Here is a 24,493-nt window from a genome sequence, read left to right on the forward strand (position 1 = left end):
GGTAAAGCTGCTGCCTGTGGTGCCGGCATCCCATATGGGCGCCGGTTCAAGTCATGATTGCTCCACTTCTGATCCAGCTCTCTGCTGTGGCCTGGGGAAGCAGTGGAAGACGGCCTTAGTTGTTGGGCCCCTGCCCCCACGTGGGAGACCCGGAGGAGGCTCCTGGCTCCTGACTTAGGATCGGATTGGCACAGCTCCGGCTGTTGTGGCCAACTGGGGAGTGAACCAGCAGATGGAAGACCTCTCTTTCTGTGTCTCCTTCTCTGTGTGACTCTTTCAAATAGATAAATAAAAAATAAAGTTGAATCCTGGGGGCTGGCATTGTGGTACAATGAGTTAAGCTGTCACCTATGATCCTGTCATCCCATATGGCTGCTGGTTCCAGTCCCTGCTGCACTACTAACGATCCAGCTCTCCCTGCTAATGCACCTGGGAAAGCAGCAGGAGACGGGCCAAGTGTTTGGGCCCCTGCATCCACCTGGGAGACCTGGATAGAGTTCTAGGCTCCTGGTTTGGGCCTGGCTCAGCCCTGACTGTTGTGGCTGTTTGTGAATTGAAGGAGTGGATGGAAATCTGTCTCTTTCTCTTTCTCTGACTCTGCCTTTCAGATAAATAGATCTTTAAAAACAAGTTTAATCTTGCAAACTGGATTAGCCTTTGAAGTCAACCTGAGTGTATTATTTTCCTTCCATTGCCTTGATTTTTCTAGTTCAGGATTGTATATTTGTCCTTTATGTTAAGTCTTTTCTACATCTTTGCAAGAAGGAGTAGGTGAATTGTGTCCACTTCTATGGAGACCCAAGCTCTAACAGCAGCTAGACAGGCCGGTGCCTTGGGCGGCCCCTCTCAGTTCACACACGGGAGAGCACGGCTGGTTTTCCCGCACCTGTGGGACAGGTTCACTCATGGCCAGGCTGTCGTCAGGAGTTGGAGAAAGAGCCCTGGGCTCAGTGTGGGAGACCTGGGACCTTGTTCTATTTTTCCACCACCTGGCCGGCTGACCCCAGGGCTCTACCATCTCTTGCCTACCCTCCTTGGGGACTGTGAAGGGCCTCTTCTGCCTGTGCCCTCTGGCTCCCCTGTCCACCAGGCCCCTTCCTCCTCACTCTCAGGATTTCTCTCCACTTCTCTGCTGCCTCTGTTTGCCATAATCCGATTTTACCCAAACACCAGTGTAAATGAGGGAGGTTTGCAGACTGAGCGAGTGACAGTAAAGTACCTGGTAAGGGACCAGCACTGGCACAGCAGATTAAGCTGCCACAGTGATGCTGGCATCCCTTGGGAGTGCTGTTCAAGTCCTGGCTGCTCTACTTCCAGTCCAGCTACCTGCTCATGTGCCTGGGAAAGCCATGGAAGGAGGCCCAAGTGCTTGGGAGACGTGGATGGATTTCCTGGCTCCTGGCTTCAGCCTGGCCCAGCCCTGGCCATTGAGGCCATTTCAACAGATGGAGGAAGCTCTCTCTCTGTCTCTCACTTTGTCTTGTTCCCCCTGCTTTTCAAATAAATAAATATATTTTTAAAAATATTTATTCCATTTTTATTTGAAAGGCAGAGAGAGAGAGAGAGATCTTTTATCCATTGGTTCACTCCCCAAATGGCTGCAATGGCCATGGCTGGGCCAGGCCAAAGCCATGAGCCCAGACCGCCACTGGGTCTCCCTTGTGGGTGCAGGGGCCCCAGCAGTTGGGCCATCTTCCACTGCTTTTCCCAGGTGCATTAGTAGGGAGCAGCCAGGACTTAAACCGGTGCCCACAGAGGATGCTGGCGATGTAGGCTGCGGCTTAACCTGCTACACCACGACACCAGCCTCTAAACTAGATCTTTAGAACAAGAACAAAACAAAGTACCTGGTAAACCGAGTGTTGCTGGCCAGTGGCTCCCTCATGGGGGTTTTCCTTTCGCTTCGCATGACTGTAAAACCGTCTTCAGAAATGGTCAGCCAGGGGTGGCAGGTGTCCTTGTTCAGGTGGAAGTAGCTTCCTGTGGGGAAGGGACACATGGGAGGCCCCCTCCCCGGCAGTCATGTCCCTGCTGCTCCACACAGGTGCCCCGGCGTCACTAGGACACAGCTGAGCCTGGGCTCGTAGGGTAATGAGCGTCCTATGAACAAGGTGCACTTGCTACACACTGGGCAGTTGTGTGCCCAGCACTGGGCCGAGCAGTGTCCGAGTCTCCTTCAGGCCTCACACTTGCTCTCAGAAACAGATGGCGCTGCTCCCATCTTGTATTTGAGCAAACAGGCACAGCTGGTCAGGGAATCAGCTGGTAAATGACGGGACTCAGACGTGAAGCCCAAGCGCCTCAGATGCCAGAGGCCCCGTGTTCAGCTTCCAGGCTGCGTATGCAGGTGGCCCAGGGTAGGTCAAGGGAAACTGAGCTCGAGGGGATTCCTAACCATCTGTTTGACAGAGGTTAGCAAAGTGCAACATTGAACCTGTGGTTAGGGCAGAGGGGGAGAAGGAAGGAGCTTAAGGTCTTCCCCAAATTGTGCTGCAACAAATCCTATTAACAAGTGGTATGAAGAGACCTGATAAAGATGATTTAGTTTTAGGTAAAAGATAACCCATGGAGCCAGTGTTGCAGCAGTGCTGGTGAGGCCGCTGTCTGTGACCCTGGTATCCCATATGGGCACCGGTTTGAATCCTGGCTGCTCCACTTCCAGTCCAGCTTCCTGCTAATTCCCTGGGAAGGCAGCAGAAGATGGTCCAAGTGCCTGGGCCCTGCACCCACGTGGGAGACCCAGAAGAAGCTTCCGGATCCTGGCTTTGTCCTGGCCCAGCTCTAGCCATTGCTGCCATTTGGGGAGTGAGTCAGCAGATAGAAGATGTCTCTCTCTCTCCCTCTCTCTCTCTCTGTCACTCTGCCTTTCGAGTAACATAAAAAGCCATCAGTAAAAATTAAAAACAGTACAAGCATCAGTGTCACAATTATTTTCCCCATCTGAAGCTGCCAGAAAATCATCTGATGGGGCACCCACGTCATGCAGGACCCTGGCCTACTGCCTGCCCTCTCATCCCAAACAAGGATCCTGGCTGAGTATCCGTTTTTTGCTGATTCATATTCATTTCAGTGTTTCACAAAGACGCTCTTTTAAAAAATTACTTGAGCAAATGATTTCAGAGACAAGTGACTAGGAGCTGCTGTTCCTTCTGCGCTGTGCTCTCCTTTATCGAAACAGCTGGATTCGACGTTTCTATATATTTAAAAGATTTATTTATGGGGCCAGCACTGTGGTGTAGTGAGTAAAGCCGCCACATGCAGTGCCAACATCCTGTATGGGCGCTGGTTCGAGACCCAGATGCTCCACTTCTGAACCAGCTCTCTGCTAATGTACCTGGAGAAGCAGTGGAAGATGGTCCAAGTGCTTGGGAAAAGCAGTGGAAGATGGCCCAAGTCCCTGGGCCCCTGCACCCACGTGGGAGACCTGGAAGAAGCTCCTGGCTCCTGGCTTCAGGTCAGTGCAGCTCCGGCCATTGCAGCCAACTGGGGAGTGAACCAGCAGATGGAAGACAACTCTCTCTCTCTCTCTTTCTCTCTGCCTCTCCTCTCTCTCTGTGTAACTCTGACTTTCAAATAAATAAATCTTTTTTAAAGATTTTTTTAAAGATTTATTTATTTACTTGAAAGGCAGATACATAAAAAGAAGGAAAGAGAGTGAGAGAGAGAGAGAGCACGCGCTTTCATCTGCTGGTTCACTCCCAATTGGCTGCAATGGCCAGGGCTGGGCCAGGCCAAAGCCAGGAGCTTCTTCCAGGTCTCCCACATGGCTATGGGGGCCCAAGCACTTGGGCCATCTTCCACTGCGTTCCCAGGCACATTAGCAGGGAACTGGATTGGAAGTGGAGCAGCCAGGACACACACTGGGGCTCATATGGGATGCCAGTGCCGCAGGCGGAGGCTTAACCTACCGTGCTGGCCCCAGGACCCCCTGTTTCTAAGCTGCTGAGTCAGCACAGGAACAAAGAAGGGCCTAACACCTGAAGGTCGGCCCCACACCAGATAGCCTGAGGCCTAACCCTGGTGAAAGCCTTGCCAGCAGTGGGACCACGGGCGGCCACTTCCCTCGTTTCTCCCATCTGTGGCAGGGAGTGTAAATGGGGCCTGATCACACACCTCACCTGTTGGTATGGGAAGTGCGGACAGGACAACACTGGGTCTCAGTGCCAGGTCCCAGGTAAGGGACGGGCTCCCTGCTCCACTGTTCACCTGCTGGTCACACCCACAGCCGGCTTTGCTCCGTGAGGTGTGGGAAGAGCTGTCTGACCTCAGGGAGCCATGGCGGTGCTGGGACAGAAGGCGAGCAGGAGGCTGCTGGTGGTGGTCTGCTAACCCACGCCTTGGGCACGAGGAATGATGGCAAATAGGAGGAGGAAGGGCCGGGAGGAGGCTGGGCCGCAGCTCGAAGCTGGGCTTGCGGGCGGAGGGACGCCTGGGCTCATGGCAGCGGCGGAGAGGTGAGCAAGGCCAATGGCTGTTCCTGGGAATTTCACAAGACCCTGACCCAAGGGTCACTCGCAGCCTGTGGGAGGTGGGAGATGTGTGGGCCACCTGAGGGGCACGGGGCAAATCCTGGAGTCCCAGCGTCTGCTATGTGACTCGGCCTTCAGTCTCCCCATCTGTGAAATGGGACCACGGGGATTTGGTCACTCCGAGTCCCGTCAGGGCGCCTCGCCATGTGTTCGGATCTATGCACGTTTATTCAGTTACTCCAGTTACTTCCAGGAGCCACTTGGGGAGGGTGTGGCCCAGGACACAGACCTGTGGTGTGGACCGTAGCCGGCTCGCTCCTCGCGCTGGGGCCCCCGACGTTGAGGGCGCGCACATAGATCGTGTAGTTCTGCCTGGGTTGCAGCTGCACCAGGGCCTCGCAGGTAGGGATGCCCACGATGGACCTGGGCGAGGAAGCAGAGCCACGGTCAGCAGGGGTGCGCCAGCCAGCCCAAGCACCACACACCCCCTTCCATACTGGGCCTGTCATCTGCAGCAGAGCCGGGCGTCAGCCCCCCTCGGCGTCCCCCCACTTGGCTCCACCGGTACTCCTGTGTGCCTGACGGTCTCCCTTCCGAGCCCCTGCCCTGGACACCCCCCCCCCCCAGCACCTTGGCATCTTCCAGTGCCACATCGGGAGTGCTGCACACGGGAGACGCCAGCAGCAAGTCTGTGGCGGGGGGCAGTGAGGACCTCTGCAAGGACGGGGCCGGCAGCACTGCTCCCAGCACCCCTGGAAGGTTCTGAGTGTATCTGAGAACCCTTGTTGAGATCGCGCTGTCCAGAGACACAAGTGTGCGATGGCCGCCATCTGCAGTCCTGCCTTTGCCGACCCCGTTTCGGTCCAGTGAGCGAGAGGAGCCTTCGGGGTGATGCCCATCTACAGAGGTGACGCCCTGGCCCACACGGGGGATCTCGGAGGCCGCAGCGCTGGGTCCGAGGAGCGCTTCTGCTTACTCATTCCACAGCTGTTAACGAAGCGTGCTAGGTGCCGGCACCGCAATAAGCAGGCCTGAGAGGGCCAAACACTGTCCCCTTGCCCTTACGGCCTCCGTGGGAAGGGAGGCGAGCCTCAGTCACCTGCAGGAGTGGACCACGGTGACTGACATGGAGGGGACGCGGAGGGCACTACAGGGTGCCGAGGGCTTTTGAGCTGAGCTCTGAAGAATGCCTGGGGATGAGGAGTGTCCTACTTAAAAGGGGAAGCCTGGGGGCCGGCGCTGTGGCACAGCAGGTAAAGCCTCTGCCTGTGGCACTGGCATCCCATATGGACCCCGGTTCGAGTCCGGGATGCTCCTCTTCCATCTAGCTCTCTGCTTGTGGCCTGGGAAAGCAGCAGAAGATGGCCCAAGTACCTGAGCCCCTGCCAACCACGTGAGAGACCTGGAAAAAGCTCCTGGCTCCTGGCTTTGGATCTGCCCAGCTCCAGATGTTGTGGCCATTTGGGAAGTGAACCAGCGGATGGGAGACTTCTCCTTCTCTCTGTGTAACTCTGCCTCTCAAATAAATATCTTTTAAAAAGGGGAGGGGGAGGGAAGCATGTCCAAAGGCCCTGTGGCACGAGGAGCTCACGGTCCCTGCCGTCACCCGGGTCTCAGCTCATGCATCCTCCTGTACCCAAGGAGGTCCCCGCCTCCACCATCCTTTTCCTCCCTGGCACTGGCTGCTTTTCTTGTTTTGGCTATCCCCCACCCCCACCCCCACCCCGGCTGTCAGCTTTGTTAGTTCCTCCGGGCTCCACACACGACCTGGCACCACCTGAACAAATGAATGAGAAACCTCAGTTGGGTTAAGAAAGAAAGAAAGAAAGAAAGAAAGAAAGAAAGAAAGAAAGAAAGAAAGGAGGGAGGGAGGGAGGGAGGGAGGGAGGGAGGGAGGGAGGGAGGGAGGGAGGGAGGGAGGGAGGAAGGAAGGAAGGAAGGAAGGAAGGAAGAAAAAAAAGGCAAGCACAGGTTTAACCGACTGTTCACTTCCTGGCCGCTATCATTCACCGCCGATGACGGCACGCCAGCTCCTTCGCACGAAAGCGAAGCACTGAAATGAGGACCCCTGCGTGTCACACATCGCGACCCTCCCGGGACCCCAACCACTGCCCGAAGCTGCCCTCGCGACTCACTCTGTGACGCCCCAGGCTTGCGGCGCCTCCGCCTGGGTCAGCTCCACTGTGTACGAGTCCACGGGGTTCAGGCTCCCGGACTCCCAGCAGATGAGCGCAGCCTCTTCGCAGCTCCGTATCTCTTTGCTTTTTATGATGGGGGGAGAAGGGGCTGCCGCAGGAGGAAGGGAGAGAGGACAGTGGCTGGGCTCGTTTCCAGGCATTTTGTTCAAAGGACAAACATCGCAACCCCGCCTTGCTTGCCACGGGGAGGCTCAGTGCAACCCAGAGCACCAGGGAAGTGGGTGCTCCCAGCAGCCAAGGTGCCCACGGCCCACAGCACGGTGCTCGGGTTCAACTCCTGGCTCCGGCTCCTGGCCCCTTCCTGCTAACGCTGACCTTGGGAGGCAGCAGGTGGTGGCTCAAGTCCTTGGGTCCTTGCCACCCACATAGGATGACCTGGCCTGAACTCCCAGCTCCTGGCCCCTGCCATGGTGGGCAACTGGGGAGTGAACCAGTAGAGGGGATCTCGCTCTGTTTCTCTATCTCCTAAATGAATTTTTAAAAAAATTTTAAGGGACCGGTGCTGTGGCATAGTGGGTTAAAGCCCCGGCCTACAGTGCCAGCATCCCATATGGGCACCGGTTCGAATCCCGGCTGCTCCACTTCTGATCCAGCTCTCTGCTAATGTACCTGGAAAAGCAGTGGAAGATGGTTCAAGTGCTGGGGCCCCTGCACCCATGTGGGATAGCTGGATGGAGTTCCAGGCTCCTGGCCTCAGCTGGTTCAGCCCTGGCTGTTGTAGCCACTGAGAGAGTGAACCAGCAGATGGAAGATAACCTCTCTCTCTCTCTCTTTCTCTCTCTCTCTCTCTCTAACTCTACCTTTCAAAGAAACAAATCAACATTTAAAAAAAAATAAGAAAGTGAAACCAAGAGCCTCGCCACACTTAGCTGCCCGTGTCTGCTGTGTCCCCTTGCAAGCAAAGCCCGCGACGGAACACAAGTGGCCACGTTACCTGTCATGTACACAGCACGCTCGCTGGAGGGGCTCGAGCCGGCCCTGTTCTGAGCTGTGACCCAGAATTCATACTGGGTGTTGGGCATAAGGTTCTTCACTGAGCAGTATGTTTCCTTGACAGTCACTGTAAACTCTGGGCAGGGGGACACAGAGAGCAGAATTCAATTCCATGGACTGCCTAGAATCTGTTATTATAATAATAAGTAATTATTTATTTTTAAAAAGTCAACTCTAAAAATTGAACAAGTGGCTCCAAATACATTGCGTGGGATCCCACGGTGGCAGGTTACAGAACCGGCTGAAGGTCCCCCCACCCCCACACGCGTGCCTGGCTGATCCTCATGAGGATGGCGCCCCTCCTTCTCACTCTCCCTTGAAGCTGGGCTTCGCTGCGTGATTAGTGCCAGCCAACAGCAACCAGGACACAAGCCTTAGAGGCCTGCAAACTGCTGCTGCCCGGGCCTGTCTCCTGCAGCCAGGAACGCTCCCACTCCCATGCGAAAGAGCCTGAGCCAGCCTCCCGGAGGCTGCGCCGCCGCCTGCAGAGAGGCCCCCGCCGCCCAGGCCATCCCAGACCTCAGACCAGAACTGTGCCTCTGGTGCCCACAATTACAAGGATTAAGCAAGCTGGGGCGGGCGCTGTGCTGCAGCGGGCTAAGCTGCCGCTTGGGGGCGCCCACGTGCCATACTGGAGCGCCTGGTTTGAGTCCCAGCTGCTCCACTTCTGATCCTGTTTCCTGCTCAAGTGCTTGGGAAGGCAGTGGATGACGGCTCAGCTACGTGACTGCTTGCCGCCGGTGTGGGAGACCCAGATGGAGTCCTGGCTTTGACCTGGCCTAACCCCAGCTGTTGTGGCCGTTTAGGGAGTGGATCGGTGGATGGAAGCTCTCTCTTTCCTCTCTCTCTGCCTTTCAAATAAATCTATCAATATTTTGTTAAAAAAAAATAATAAATGTTTGCTATTTTAAGCCACTAAGCTGGGGGGCAGGGAGAAGTCCTGTGATGTAGCCAAAGCTACTGAGACCAGACCGAACTCCCTGGAATCTTGACACTAGTACCCCGCTGAGGTCGGTTCCTTTCTGATGCAGCAGTCTGCCTAGGAGAGCGTCGCACGTGGCCACATCACGGCCCTAGCACGTGTGGCCAAAGCCCATCAAGGGCTGCCCCTCCTCTGAGCTCCTGGCCCTCTCTTGTCGTCACTTAAAAGTCCTGCTCTCCTGGTCCAGTGAGTGAGCTCTGGGCCGAGAGCTGGGCACACCTGATTCTGCCTGCTTCTGCCATCGCACCCTGCATCCCCACGGACAGCTCGTTTCTCTCCAGGTCTCAGTTTGCTCATCCATCCCATGGCCATCCCCAAGTCCCCTTCCCATGGTCTGACTCCAGCACCATGCACACGGGACAGGCCCTGTGACGCCCTGATGCCTCCTGACGCCTTCAGATGCCCCACGGGTTGGAGGGGGGGCTCTTCAGCCTTCCTCACCCTCCTGGGGTCTGCAAAGGAATCCTCCAGTTTCTCCTGCAGCCTGGGGCTGCTGGGAGAACAGCCAGCCTGACTCTCACTCGCCAGGATGAGCTAGAATCCAGCCCAGCTCACCAAGCCGTGTCCGCGGCCTCTTGCACACACTGCAGCCAGGAACTGAGCCCAACTGACCTGATGGCTGTGGATTCTTCCAGACGCCCCAACCTGGCCTCGTGCTCCTCCCCAGTCAGGCCCCAACTTTCTAGATCTTTCTGCCATGCTCAGCCGCCTGCCTCCCATCGTCTGCATGGTCCCCAGGTCACGAAAGCTGCACTGGCAGAGCCATCCCCCTGCCGGGAAGGCAGGGCCCAGCCTCCAGAGCATCAGCCTGCTCCTGGCGGAGCCTCACCTGCTTGGTCCTTCCCGGGCGAGCCGTCCCCTACTGGCCTGTAGGACAGCTGGTAGCTCTCCACGGTGTCATCGGAGTACAAGCTCCAGCACACGCGGACCGAGGAGCCCGTGGCCGAGTTGGGGGCCTGGGGATTGATCACTGGAGCGGAAGGAGCTAGAGGATGGCAAGAAAGAGCAACAGCAGAAAGAACGAGGAGTGAGGGGGATTGCACAGGACCACGGCTCCCCCGGTGCGCCCATGCCTCTAGGAATGCAAAAGGCAGCCCGGTGCAGACAAAGACCAGAGCCGAAGCTTCTCAACCGTGAGCCTGTGAGAACAACTGGTATACCCATGCCTGCTTGGCCAAGTGAGTTTGGGGAACAGGGAACAGTGATGGGCACTCTGGCTGGATACAGTTTGCAAGCAACTGCCCCCGGTCTGGGGGTCCCCTGGTGCTTCAATGCCGTCTGGAGGGGCAGGACAGCCGGGAGCCCAGCACTGCTTCCCAGCCTCGGAGTGGACAGGGACAAAGGCGTCCTCAGCACGGAGGCCCTGCTCTGACTGTGGGTGAACCGTGAGAGGAGGTGGGGTGGTCAACCTCTGCCTTCCAGAACCAGCTGCTTCAGAGTCCATCTGCTTGGGTGATTCTTCTCTTCTCTGCAATCCCTGCTCCTGCCTCCTCCACCTCCACACCACCTCCCATACAACCCAGCAGGAAGACAAGAGGGATTTTTCCTCCATAATTTCTTCTCCCATGGTAGCACTCTCAAAAGCATCCTTAGTTTCAAAGCTTGAAGTTGATCCGAGAAAGAGAACGCTGAACTTAGAAGACTCCATCCTCCCCTTTCTGGTGAGGGCCTGGAAGACCGGAATGTGACAGAGGGGAGGAAGGCAGAGAGTGCATCCCCTCCCCGACGACCAAGTCTAGGGCTCACAGACGCCCTTGTCGGTATGGTCAAGAGCAGCTCCACTCCAAAGTGCAGCCTAAGAGGAGTCTCAGGGTTGCATCATAGTCTGGGTGTCCCCCAAGCCCATGTGTTGAAGGCTTGGTCCCCAGAGTTAATGGTTAGTGGATTAAGGGTGCAGATTTGATACATTTGTGGTGTCTAAGAGCCGGACCCAATGGGATGACTTCGCGTCAGTGGGGTGTGCCTTTGGAAGATAGTGCTCAGGAGGTTATGAAGGCTACCAGGGCCCAGCTCTTGTCTCTGCTGCCCAGCTCCCCGAGCGATTGTCCCTCCACACCTGCTCTGCCTTGGCCAGCCCCACCCTCACCAGATAGCAGGTGAGTGGGCCAGCTGATCTTGGACTATGCGTCTCCAAAGCCACGGGTCCCGGTAAACCTCCTTCCTGTGTAGCTCCTCGCAGGCATTTGTTCTAAGTGTTGAGCCGCTGAGAATACAAGGAGGGATGGTTGGGGGAGCTTTCCCGACTCGGGAGGCACCAGAGGCCTGCGTGGGACCCGAACGCGGGAGGCTGAAGACAAGTGTCAGCGCTTCTCAAGCACGGCCTTGGGTGTCTGTGCATTTCCTTCCGTTCTACAGGCACTGTATTATTAGGGCAACTCCACCCTTAAAAGGGAAACAGGGCCGGAGCCACGGCTCACTAGGCTAATCCTCCGCCTTGCGGCGCCGGCACACCGGGTTCTAGTCCTGGTCGGGGCACCGGATTCTATCCTGGTTGCCCCTCTTCCAGGCCAGCTCTCTGCTGTGGCCCGGGAGTGCAGTGGAGGATGGCCCAAGTGCTTGGGCCCTGCACCCCATGGGAGACCAGGAGAAGTACCTGGCTCCTGCCTTTGGATCAGTGCGGTGCGCCAGCCATTGGAGGGTGAACCAACGGCAAAAGAAGACCTTTCTGTCTGTCTGTCTCTCTCACTGTCCACTCTGCCTGTCAAAAAAAAAAAATTAAAAAAAAAAAAAAGGGAAACAGAATCATCCAATGGGCGTCGAGCTCAGTGAAGTCTCCCCTTGACCCAGTGATCCCAAGAATGGCTTTTACGACTTGTGATTAAAGATGTTCCTTACAGTGTGGTTTATGATGGCCAAAAAAAAAAAAAAAAACCCATAGAAATTTCACTTGATTTAATAATTGAGCATTAGTTAAACAAATTAAGGTATATAGCCATTAAAATGATGTAGAATTTAACAGTGACAGAAAATAATCATCACACTTGTTTAGCTAAGGGGAATAAAAAAAAAAAAACAGATCACAAAACAGAATGGGGCAGGCGTTTGGTGCAAAAGTTAAGACACCACTTGGGATGCCTGCATACCACATCTGCATGCTTGGATTTCAGTCCTGGCTCCACTGCCAAGTCCGGTTTGTTGCTAATGCATACCTCAGGAAGTAGCAGGTGATAGCTCAAGGAGTGGGGATCCCCACCACCCATGTGGAGGACCTGGATGGAGTTACGGGCTCTGGTTCAGCCTCGCCCATTTGGGTGCATCTGAGAAGATCATCAGATAGAAGATCTCTCTCTCTGTTTTTTTTTTTTGTTTTTTTTTGTTTTTTTTTTTTTTTTAACAAAAAAGAACACCCAGAATAATTTCATTTTTCTGAAAAAAAATCTGCTCAAGGAAAAACCTAAATTGATACATACAGTATCGTTCATCATGTTGTTGAGTATTGATGAGAAAGGGAAAGTGAGCAAACAAAGCTGAATTCTATTATTATCCTCCAATAAGTGATTGGCCTCATGTAACGTGCTGTACACACATTATTTATTTAACTCTTACCATATCCCCACGAAGCATTATGGTGTCCATTCATCAGATGAAGATGCCGACTCAGCGAGATTTTATAGATCACCCAGGGTCACAAAGCTTGTCTTATAAGGCCTGTATTATGTTGAAGTACATTCCTTTGTACCCACGTTGTTGAGCTGTGTTGAATTTCATCAGATGCTTTTTCTGTGTCTGCTGATGATTTTTCTCCTTCTTTCTGTTGAATGTGGTGTGTCTCATTTATTGATTCACATACATTGAACCATCCTTGCATCCCAGGGTTAAATCCCACCTGGCCATGGTATATAATCCTTTTAATGCATTGTTTAATTTGCTATAATTTTTGGAAGATTTTGCATCTATTTGGTCTGAAAGTTTTGTTCCTCATAGTGTCTTTGTGTGGCTTTCGTATCACAGTATAATGCTGGCCTCATGAAATAAATTTGGGAATGTCCTTTCCTCTTCAATTTTTGGGGAGCGTTTGATTCCTTTGGGTTCTGGTAGAACTCGTGAGTGAAGTCACCTGGCCCTCGGCTTTTCTTCGGTGAGAATTTTTATTACTGCTCCAATCTCTTTACTCATTAGTGTCTGCTCGTATTTTCAATTTCTTTATGAATCCGTCTACGCAGATTGTATGTTCCTCGGAGTTTATCCATTGCTTCTGTGTTATCCAGTTTGTTCACTGTGTTGCCTCAGGAGCCTTTGCATTTCTGTGACACCAGTTGTAATATCTCCTCTTTCATTTCTACTTTTATCAGAGTCTCCTTTCTTTTCTTAGTCTAGCTAAAGGTTTGTCTGTTTTGTTTATCTTTTTGAAGAACCAACTCTTTTTTGTCTTTTTTGTCTATTATTTTCAAGTCTCAATTTAATTTCTTATCTAGGCTTTACCATTTCCTTCCTTCTGATAAATTTAGGCTCATGAATCATGCATAAATCAACTGATCTTGAGAAAGGAGTCGAGAACATTCAATGGGAAAGGATATTCTCTGTTGACACATGGGATTAGGGAACTGGATCTCTATATGAAAAGCATGAAATCTGACCCGATCTTAAACCATACACAGAAATGAACTACACTGTATAGATTTAAATGTCAGACTTTCAACTATAAAAAAAATTCTTGAAATTGGTCTTGGAAAGATTTCTTGGATGTGACATCAAATCACAGGCAAAAAGCAAAAAGCAAAAAAAAAAAAAAAGGCAAAGGAAGCCATCGATAGAACAAAGAGAAAAACTATAAAGCTAAAGAAAATATCTTCAAACCTTTTCACTGAAAAGAGACTGATATGCAAAGTGTATCAGAATCTCCTGCAACTTAGCAGCAAAAACAAAATCCACTCCCCAAAACACCACCACCAACCAAAACATCCAAACAACCCAACTAAAAATGAGCAAAGAACTAGAATAGCCATTTCTCCAGAGAGGACACACAAATGGCCAGTAAGCATATGAAACAGTGCTCAACCTCACAAATCATCAAGGAAAGGCAGCTCAAAAGCAGAGTGGCATATCACCCCACACCTACTCGGATAGCTATTATCAAAAAGCAAAAGTAACAAGTATTGATGAAGATGCAGAGAACTGCAACCCTCGTATTCTGTTGGTGGGAATGTGGAATGATATAGCCAACATGGAAAACAAAGAGATACCTGTACACCCACGTCCACTGTAGCATTTTTCACAGTAGCCACAGTATGAAGATAATCTAAGTGTCTGTCAGTAGAAGAGTGGATAAAGGGAATGTGATCTATCTATCGTGAAAAGTACTATCCAGCCTTAAAAAAGAAAGAAGTCCCACCATTTATGAAAACGGATGAGGCTGGAGGGTATAATGCTGACTGCAATAAGCCAATCACAGAAGGATAAATACCGCCTGATTCCACTTAGAAGAAGTGCACAGAGGCAGAGAGCCGAGCGGTCACGTGGGGAGGGGAGGAGCTGGGGAGCTGGTCTCAGTGGTTGCGGATTCCGTTAGGTGAGACGACCGGGACCTGGCGGTGCGCCCCACAAGGTCGGCCCCACAGCTAGCAAGACAGAGTGTGCACTTTAAGATGGAGAGAGAGAGAGAGAGAGCGCGCGCGGTGCACGTTCCTACCACAAAAATGCAAAAGCACAAGGCGGAAGCCCTGGGGAATCCGCGCTGGCGTGCAGTGCGTGGGTGAGAGGCCCACCTGGAATGCTGTTAATGGAGCCCATCAGCTCTTCCACGTCCGAGAAGTCCAAGGTCTGCTCTTCAAAGTCGGGCTGTGCAGAGATTTCCACATCTGTTTTTGTTTTCAGGAACTGCCCGAGTCTGTTGGTATAAGCACACGTGTTGGGGTTTGTGCCTGACCCAGCAGTTAAGACACTGCGTCCCATATTGGGGTGCCTGGTTCTCTCCCAATCCCAGCTCCCTGCTAATGCAGACCTGGGAGGCAGCAGATGATGCCTCAAGTGGTTGGGCCCCTGCCATCCACGTGGGAGACCTGGACTGAGTTTTCAAGTCCCTCACTCAGGCCTCTGCCCAGTCCCAGCCATTGTAGGTATCTGAGGAGTGAGCCAGCAGATAAGAGTGCCCTCTTTTTTTTTTTTTTTTTTTTTTTTAAGATTTTATTTATTTATCTGAGATGCAGAGTTAGAGAGGGAGATACAAAAAGGTCTTCCATCCGCCGGTTCACTTCCCAAGTGGCTGCAATGGCAAGAGCTGGGCTGATCCAAAATCAGGAGCCAAGAGCTTCCTCCAGGTCTCCCACGTGGGTTCAGGGGTACATGGGCCATCTTCCACTGCTTTCCCAGCCCATTAGGAGAGAGCTGGATCAGAAGAGAAGCAGCTGGGACAGGAACTGGCACCCATATGGGATGCCAGCGCCACAGGCGGAGGCTTAGCCTACTATGCCACAGTGTAGGCCCCAAGTGTGCCCTCTTAAACACACACGAACAAGAATGGAGGCCTAACCTCCTTAGGGTGATTCCCGTCCTGGGTCTCTCACTGGGGACATGCTGAACTTCCTTCCCTGTAGTGGGACATGCTCTGGCTGCCTTCTGCTAGCTGCTTCAGTGACTGACCGAGGGGCTCACCAGCGGGATGGGTGGGATTAGCCTGTGCCTTTACGGGCGAGGAGAAAGGGGCAGGTCCCATCAGAAGGTGGCGTGGGGCACCTGCCAGTGAGATCCGGAACCACACCTCCTGGAAGATCTCCCACGAGCTAGCCTGGAGGCCCCCTTCCCACGCCATGCTGGGCCCTGTGGTGTACAGAGGATTCAGACTTCCTAGGGGGCTTCCTGCTCCCACGGCCGAGTGCCCTCGAGCTGCTGACTGTGGTCCTTTTCGTCCTCCTGCACCTGCCTCCTGGCAGCCGCAGGGTTTGTAAATGGCAGAGGCAGAATCTGAAACCAGGTCTGGCTTTGCCAAAACCCCTGCACGTAACCCTTACTTGATTAAGCTCCTGTGCTCCTGTTGCTGGATATAGACACCGTCTTATCTGGTTATCACAAACCCATCCTTGTTTGTCTGTTAGGAAGGAGGGTCCTAGGTCAGCTGGGCTTCCCCAGGCTCTCGGGGGTAGCGGGAATCGAGCCTCTGAGCGCCTGACTCTGAAATGCGCACCTTCTGCAGCTGCTAGGCCGGGGCCTGGCTAACGAGGGGGTCTACCCTCAGGCCTCATCGGGCACAGTCCCCTCCAGCCCTGAACACTGAGCTTCAGTACTGGGGATCCTTGTGTCCCCTCGCCGACACTCCGAAGCCAGTGCTATTTTACTCTTAGGATCAGAGACAGAAGCTGAACCGGAAGCCTTTGACCAAGAGGAGCTGGGTCAATTTGGCTCTCTAGAGCCGAAGGAAGCAGCAGCCAGAATGCACGGCTTACCTGTCGGCCATGGCCACTGCGTCCTAGGGAGGAAAAGGAGAAAAGATTACACTCGCTTTGGAAACGGATTGTTTTTTCAAAGTAGGAAATCATCTCAATGTATTTTTAGACTTGGAAGTTAGGAAAAGGGAACAGTAATCATTAGTTGCTTTCTCCATGCCTCTGCCTTTTCTTCCATGCCGCTGGTTTTTTCCCATCAGCACTCGGGGCAGAGAACATCCAGTCCATGGACCACTGAAAGCTGTGAAATCACTGGGTCTGGCCCTGCCAAGGCAAGCACAGGCCGGACTGGAAATGCAATCGACCTATAGCGGGCTCGGTTTTAAGTTGAGAATTTTGTCTGGCCCGCAGATGCGGCTGTCAATACGCAAATGGATCTTGGCAGAAAAGAGGTTTCCCACGTCTGCAAGCCCTGTCTGTATTACAAGCTGGGCCCCTGATTACAAAGATTGCAAGCAGCCCCCAGAACGGAAAAGCCCTCAGTGGCTTAATGAGAACATCTCCCTGAGTGTCCCTTTCTCTGCATTCTGGGGTCTGTCCTCAGGACCCAGTGGCTCCACAGGGCCTCTGGTTGAAGCCGTCTGCATGTGGGGGCCTCTCCTGGTGCCAGGTTGTCCTCCAGTGTTAGCCCTGGGGCCCTTACCCCCACACGCCGGGAAGGAGGCACGGGGGCTTCATGGGGCACCTGTGGGCCTGGGTAAGGTGTGGTCCACGCTTGGCAGCCAGGAAGCTTCTGGAGGCTGAAGACCCCTCCCCTATACAGGATACCACGTCTCCCCCATACTCCTGTGGGGCCTTGTGACGAGAGGGCCCAGCTCTGAGACTGAAACTCCCCAGCCCAGCTGGAGGGGCTTGAGTCCAGTTTAATTTGATTTTTTTTTTTTACAGTTTATTTATTCATTTGAAAGGCAGAGTGAGTGAGAGAGCGAGAGGGAGAGAGAGAGAGAGGATAGAAGGAAGGGAGGGGGGAGAGGAGGAGAAAGAGAGAGAGAGAGAGAGAGAGAGAGAGAGAATGAGCTTCCATATACCAGTTTTGTTTTTTCCCCACATGCCCAAACTAGCTAGGGCTGAGCCAGACTGAAGCCAGGAGCCAGGAACTCAGTCCAGGTCTCCGACATGGATGGCAGGGACCCAAGTACTTGAGCCATCACCTGCTGCCTTCTAGGGTTCACATCAGTAAGAAGCTGGACCAGAAGCAGAGGCGCCTAGGCTGGAACCAACCACTCTGATAAGGGATGTGGGTGCTCCAAGTGGCATTTTAACCACTGCGCCCAATGCCTGTCCAGAGAAATGGAATTCGGGTTGACATGCCTGTGTGAGTTGATGAAATAAGATTGATCATGGCTACCTTGGTAACCAGCACGTCTCAGGTGACTTTATTTTAGCCTGGACAGTTTGCTCCCCGGAGCTCCAAAAAACCTTCAGCGGTGCCCAGAAAACCCTCAAGGCACTATTTCTGCTCAGCCCCGGGAAGAGGGCGCAGGTCTCCGGGTAGTAGAAGAACAAACGCTGATGCTACCTCAACAATGCGGACAGACGCGCAGTCGGCTTGTGTCTGACTTGCTGCAAAGCTACGAAGAGAGATGGGGCAGCGATCCCTCCGACATGAGCAGCGTCCACTCTGACACCTGTCGGTGGAGAGCGGACGGCCCCCCTACCCCAGCCATAACTGCTTTCCACTCACGGTTTCATTTCTCTCCCTCCCTTTCGTCACTGACCTTTAGGAAATCCACCTTCTCCTCGTGGCACATCTCCTCGATGGTTTCCATCAGTTCCTTACAGGTGTCAAGGTTCTCCCCGCAGCTGACCAGCTGCTCGTACAAGGCTTCCAGCTTCTCCTTCTTCTTCTGCCCCAGAGCTTGTATTTTTTCTTCATATTTTTGTGCGAGTGTTTCCAAGATCTCGTTGTAGTGCGACTCAAAGTTTTGTTCTTGTCTTCCGAAATTCTCCTGCAAGACAGTTGGCCTGGGTCACCCCTTCCTCTGGGGACCTGAGATGGATCTGCCCAGGGCTGTTTCAGTCCCCTGGCTTTCTCTTACCAGTTCTCGCAGGATGGGGGTGGGCGGGCACTGGGGGAGCCAGGACACAGCGGTCTCCAGCTGGAACACCATGGATAATCTTGACAGAAAGCACGCCTTTCTGTCTCCTGGCCTGCTTTAGCCATCTCCTGTCACCATGACAACCGACCAGGGAGCTGATCAGCGATGAGTCAGCCTGGACCCGGGACCTCAAGGCGGAAATGTTTTCTCTGAGCTCCCGACATCTCATGATGCTCATCTGCACTCTCTGATACTTGCGTTAAGGAAGCACCAGGATTTCCCCAACCCAACAGCGAAGGGAGAGATGAGGGAAAAGGGGAACAAGGGTTGCAGCTGGGTGGCTCTCAGATGAGAAAATGCGGAAGGGCACAAGGGGTTCTGCTCTTACTTAACTCGAGAGCCTCATAGGTGTGAGACAGGAAGTAGAGAGAACGTAATGACTCCTGGTCCCCACTACTTACACTGGAGGCCCCAGAGAGCTAGGTGGGTTCTGATTGATGTCATTCTCATCAGATGATGGGGACATCTCCAAAGAAGAGGCGCTTATCCGTCATTCTGGGGTTAATTACTGCGCACCTGTTGTGTGCATGGAACTTCAGAGAGAGGGGAAAGCGATAATGACTCCCCAGTGCTGAGTATAAAACGATGAAGATGTGGTGACCTGAGCGTGAGCTGGCAGGACTGTCCTGGCTGTTGTCCACCCCCCACTCCCACCACCCGTGTTTGGAGGAGAAAGGGGGGACCTTCTCTGCACCTTCCACAGATGACTAGTTCTCATCTGCTAGTTCACTCCCCACAATGCCTGCAATGGCCAGGCCAAAAGCCATGAGCCGGGAACTCCATCCAGGTCTCCCATGTAGGTGGCAGGAGCCCCATTACTTGAGCCATCACCGCTGTCTCCCAGGATGTGCATTTGCAGGGAGCTGGAATCAGGGGCCAGAGTCAGGGGTCAAACCAGGCGCTCCGGTGCGGCTTGCAGATGTCTCAACTACAAGGCTAAACACTTGGCCTTTTTCTCCTCTCCTGGGGCCAATGGGCAGGAGGTTCAGAGAAGCACCTGTTATCTCAGCAGCCTTGGTCTCTGCATCAAGGGCCTGCATTCTTCCCTGTGTCAGGACAGGCAGTGAGAGAGGCCCCAAAAGGGTGCAAAGTCTCCTCCACGCTCCTTACTGATCTCTCAGGAAAGTCTAGAAATCCCTAACTAGACAAAGACAACACATCAGCTGATTTTTCAAACCCGTGCACTGCAAGGTTAAAAGTGTGTCTGTGTTTGAGTAGCAATTTCTGGCAGAAGTGGGCATTTTGCCTCTGAAAACAACCAAGCCCACACCAGTCTTCACGTCATCAGCATTATAGGTGCCTCTGGAGACCTAGAATTAACAACCCCAAAGAAAAAGGGAACCACACGGGATCCACCGTCTCTAACTACCAGATACCATCTGAGGGACTCGCAGGCTGCAAGACAAGCAACAACAACCAAAAAAGACAAGTTGGAGGATGGGGGGCAGGAGCCAATGCAAATGAACAAACAAAAAACCAAGGCCGGGAAAACCAGAGCTCAAATGAGGAGCTTCCCCTGAATGACATCACCCTTGATGATGTCATTTGATGATCACATCACATTGGATGATCACCTTTGAATGAAGTCAACTTTGCTCGAAGAAGGTCTAAACCACGTATAATTGGTGATTTGGGGCACGGGGCAAGGAGTCGGTGACGGGGAAGCACAGTGATCGGAAAGTTTCTGTATGTAGCAAACGTGTTTAAAACGCCCACTGTGATGGGATATGAAGATGGAAGCCCAGCCTGCCCACTGAGGGAGCCAGAAGTCCACGCTATCTGCTGATGGGAAGCTTGCTCCCTGGGGTCAGAGGAAGGGGTGGGAAGAAGGGCAGCGCCAACACCTCGCATTCTAAGCAAACAGATTCTCCTCAAGCCAGAGGTAGCTGCTTGGCCCAGCCACGGCCGGAAGCCACGGGCATCTGACGGGGGTCTCCAAGGGTGCTCTTACCTCCACGGTGATGAAGACCTCCTCCAAATGACTTGCGAAGTTTTCCATGTCGATAATCTGCTTTTCCAGTTTGTACATGTTTTTGTGAATTTCATCCTGTCCAACAGAGGGTCGCAAAGAAGGTGTGAATGCCGCAGCTTTGCTCCCTCTCTCTTTTGGAGGAGGCATTTTAGATGTATTTCATGCCTACACACTTGGGATACAAAGGCAAGATCAAGACAGAGAGACTCGTACCTTGGCGCTTTCCAGCGCTTGGTTGAGTGGGGTCACTTCGTGCTCCTTGTGTGCATCAAGGTTCTCAACAGCTCTTACAGGGATTTTGCAAGTGACGCAGAAGACGTCGGCAGCTTCTTCCTCATCCTCCTCCTCTGGGATGACGTAGCATTCGTACTCCTCACTGGCACGGCCGTGAGTGTACCGATAGGCCTCCCGCAAGTCTTGGCACTGGCCCCTGGAGCCCCACCCTCCGAAGCCCAGGTCCTCGGCCTCGGCTGCCTCTCCGCCGAGTCTCCAGTCCCGCTGCTCCCAGGCCGGGTCTCCCCTCTTCACCCCATAAGGAGGATATTCTGCGGTCCCCAGTCTGGGCGTGTCTTCATCCATAATCTCGTCCCCTAACTCGTGATCATCTTCAAGTCCATACAGATGGACGAGTTCGTCCGCTTCCTCATTAAGGGCTCTGTGGGCCTGCCCCTCCCTCGCCCCTCTTGGCTCATAGGTCCTTTCAGCCTGGACTGCCTCTCTCATTCCAGTGCTTTCTTCCGGGAGGACCTGCAGCCTGTTGTCAGAGTCGTACAGATCCATGTGATAGAAGTGGAAGTCTGTGGGAGCCGTGCACCTGCCGAGCCCTGGTTCCTCTCCAGCATCCTCCTCCATGGTGATTCTGGAAGCCCAGGGAAGCACCTTTGTTCAAGAGAGATCCTTCCAGGATGGTCCTGGAACACAAATGAGGCGGGGGGACATCAGTTCCTGAGGACATCATTGAAGTAGACGGACATCATTGAAGTAGACGGTCATAACATTGGGATCTACTCATTCACTTAAAAAAAATCATCTGAGTGATTCACTTTTTTTTTTTTTTTTTTTTTTTTTTACAGGCAGAGTGGACAGTGAGAGAGAGAGAGAGAGAGAGAGAGAGAGAGAGAAAGGTCTTCCTTTGCTGTTGGTTCACCCCCCAATGGCCGCTGTGGCCGGCGTACCACGCTGATCCAAAGCCAGGAGTCAGGTGCTTCTCCTGGTCTCCCATGCCGATGCAGGACCCAAGGACCTGGGCCATCCTCCACTGCACTCCCAGGCCACAGCAGAGAGCTGGCCTGGAAGAGGGGCAACCGGGACAGAATCCAGCGCCCCGACCGGGACTAGAACCTGGTGTGCCGGCGCCGCAAGGCGGAGGATTAGCCTAGTGAGCCTCAGCGCTGGCCGTGATTCACTTTGAACCACTGTAAATAGAGGTTTGTCAGGATGGGTATTTGCCTGCATCCTACATCAGAGTACATGGGTTCAGTTCCCAGCTCTGGCTCCTAACTCCAGCTTCCTGGGAGGCAGTGTATGATAACTCACATAATTTGGTCCTTGTCACCCACATGAGAGACCTGGATTAAATTTTCAGCTTCTGGATCTGATCCCAGCTCAACCTCAGCCATTGTGGGCATTTGGGGAGTGAATGAGTAGATAGGAGTTCTCTTTCTCCCTCTCTCTGCTGTCTGTTTGCTTGTCCTTTTCAATCTCTGTCTCTCTGCCTCTTAAATAAATTTTATATGTATATAAGGAATTATATATTTTTATCATATTTATATAAAATTATAAACATTTTTATTATTTATATATAATTATATATATATATATATTAGGAAAAGAAAGCTTTTGTGGCCAGCATTATGGTACGGCAGTTTAAACCTCTGCTTGTGACACCAGTTTTCCATATCAGAGTGCCAGTTCAAGTCCCAGCTGCTCTGCTTCCAATCCAGCTCCCTGCTAATGTGCTGGGGAAGGCAGCAGATGATGGCCCAAATACTTGGGGCGCTGCCACCCATGTGGGAGACCAGGATGGAGTTCCTGGTTCTTGGCTTTGACCTGGCCAAGCCCTGGCTGTTGTGGGAATTTGGGGAGTGAATCAGTGGATGGAAAATTTGTTTCCCTCCCCTTCTCCTCCCAGCTATCAAATACATAAATAAATAAATAAATCTTAGATAAGGAAGGTTTTCTTTTTCTTGAAGGCAGAGTTAGACAGTGAGAGAGACAGAGAGAAAGGTCTTCCTTTTCCATTGGTTCACCCCCCAAGTGACTGCTGCGGCCGGCGCACGGTGCTGATCCAAAGCCAGGAGCCAGGTGCTTCTCCTGGTCTCCCATGCGGGTGCAGGGCCCAAGGACCTGGGCCATCCTCCACTGCCTTTCTGGGCCACAGCAGAGAGCTGGACTGGAAGAGGAGCAACTGGGACAGAATCCGGCGCCCTGACCGGGACTAGAACCCCAGGGTACTGGCACCGCAGGTGGAGGATTAGCCTAGTGAGCCACGGTGCCGGCCGCTAAGGAGGGCTTGCTAATAGTCTAGACATACAGGTGTTTCCCCCTCTTAAAATTCTTGCATGACTACTCCCACTTGGTGCCTGCTTTTGGAAATGCTGGATTAACAGCCTGCAGCCTCCAGAATCCTTGGAAACTCCCAGCACAGAGCTGCCATTGTGGTGGTAATTATGGCTGACAGTTTCACTGAGATACAATGCACATGCCTGTGAGTTATAAACAATTTGTCTGTCTGGAGTGTATAATACAACAGTTTTCAGTACACTCATAATAAGATCCAATAATCACCACGGTCAAGTTTAAGACATTTTCATTACTTCCTGGCTGACGCCATGGTTCAATAGGCTAATCCTCCACCTGCGGCGCTGGCACACTGGGTTCTAGTCCCGGTCGGGGCACTGGATTCTGTCCCAGTTGCCCCTCTTCCAGGCCAGCTCTCTGCTGTGGCCCAGGAGTGCAGTGGAGGATGGCCCAAGTGCTTGGGCCCTGCACCCACATCGGAGACCAGGAAAAGCACCTGGCTCCTGCCTTCGGATCAGTGCTGTGTGCTGGCCGCAGCACGCCGGGCCACAGTGGCCATTGGAGGGTGAACCAACGGGCAAGGAAGGCCTTTCTCTCTTGCTCTCCCTCTCACTCACTGTCCACTCTGCTTGTCAAAAAACAAACAAACAAAAAAAAAACAAAAACAAACAAAAAAAAAACACACATTTTCATTGCTTCCTAAAGAAATTTTAGCTCTCGCCACCTACACTGCCCCAATCCTCTCCAGCCCTAAGCAGTCACAAATCTGCTTTCTGTCTTTATGGATTTTATTGTTTGGATATTTCATATAAATTGAATCACATAATAGACGGTCTGTGATGACTGGCTTCTTTCATTTTATATAATGTTTTCAGCTGTTCTAGCAATTGTCAGTGTGTACTTTGTAAGGCTGGTATATGGTATATGGATATGCATGTCTTATTTATCTATGTGTCATTTGGCCTGGATGACTTCTCATTTTATTTGAGTTGTTTCCAGATTTGGTTATTATAAATACTGCCACTACAGACATTTTTGTACTAGTTTTTGTGTGCATGTATGTTTTCACCTCTCTTGGGTATATAGCTTAGAGCAGGATTATTGGAGTAAATGATCACCTAACTTTGTAAGAAACCACTAAACTATTTCTTAAAGATTTCTTGGTTTATTTGAAAAGCAGAGTGACAGTGAGAGAGGGAGTGAGAGAGAAAAAGAGATCTTCCAGCTGCTGGTTCACTCCCCAGATGGATGCAACAGCCAGGGCTGGGCTTTGCTGCAGCCAGGAGCCAGGCCTGGACTCCATCCGGGTCTCCCTCATGGGTGGCAGGGCTTATATATTTAGGCCGTCTTCTGCGGCTTTTCCCAGTGCGTTAAGTGGGAGTTAGACCAGAAGTGGAGCAGCAGAGACTTGAACTGATGCTCTGATATGTGATGCTGATGTTGCAGGAGGCTGCTTCACTGGCCGCACCCGACAGCCCCACCACTGACGTATTTTCCTAAGTGGCTGCAAGACTGTACGTTCCTCCCAGCAGGGCACGAAGGCTCCGCGCTCTCCGTGTCCTTGTCCGCACTGCTCACTGTCTGGCTTTTTGGTCACAGTCATCCTAGTGGGTATGAAGTGGCATCCTGATGAGTGATGATATTAAGCATGTTTTGTGTATTTATTGGTCACTTGCAGGTCTTATTTGGATAAATATCTGTTCAGCTCACTTTCTAAATTTAAAAGGTGGGTTATTTCCTCTTATGATTGAGTCATAAGAATTTTTTCTGTATTCTAGCTACCTGTCTATTCCCAGACATGTGATTTACAAATATTTTCTCCCATTCCATAAGGGCTTCTTTTATTTTTTTCTATTCACACAGAAAAAGCTCCAGCCCCCC

The 24,493-nt window shown here is 52.4% G+C and overlaps 1 protein-coding gene across 3 annotated transcripts in view; it reads right to left on the reverse strand.

Annotated features, from left to right (window-relative positions):
- The window catches only part of FSD2 (fibronectin type III and SPRY domain containing 2), a 44,759-nt gene that overhangs the window by 7,441 nt on the left and 12,825 nt on the right, over window positions 1-24,493 (reverse strand). For 2 of the 3 annotated variants that reach the window (XM_051834240.3, XM_008275296.5), the window contains exons 2-11: window positions 20,306-21,003; window positions 20,072-20,167; window positions 17,740-17,970; window positions 16,022-16,044; window positions 14,348-14,469; window positions 9,472-9,627; window positions 7,602-7,736; window positions 6,605-6,755; window positions 4,759-4,892; window positions 1,848-1,980 (exon numbers count right to left, since the gene is read on the reverse strand). In XM_051834240.3, coding sequence (XP_051690200.3) covers window positions 1,848-1,980; window positions 4,759-4,892; window positions 6,605-6,755; window positions 7,602-7,736; window positions 9,472-9,627; window positions 14,348-14,469; window positions 16,022-16,044; window positions 17,740-17,970; window positions 20,072-20,167; window positions 20,306-20,944 — 1,820 coding nt within the window. In that variant the 5' untranslated portion in view covers window positions 20,945-21,003. Of the gene's footprint in view, window positions 1-1,847; window positions 2,435-4,758; window positions 4,893-6,604; window positions 6,756-7,601; window positions 7,737-9,471; window positions 9,628-14,347; window positions 14,470-16,021; window positions 16,045-17,739; window positions 17,971-20,071; window positions 20,168-20,305; window positions 21,004-24,493 lie in introns of all 3 variants that reach the window. The other variant, XR_016218362.1, reaches the window with a different exon arrangement.

The sequence above is a fragment of the Oryctolagus cuniculus genome, chromosome 12 (genome assembly GCF_051225735.1).
Source record: "Oryctolagus cuniculus isolate XC-2025 breed Fujian yellow rabbit chromosome 12, ASM5122573v1, whole genome shotgun sequence".
NCBI lineage: Eukaryota > Metazoa > Chordata > Mammalia > Lagomorpha > Leporidae > Oryctolagus > Oryctolagus cuniculus.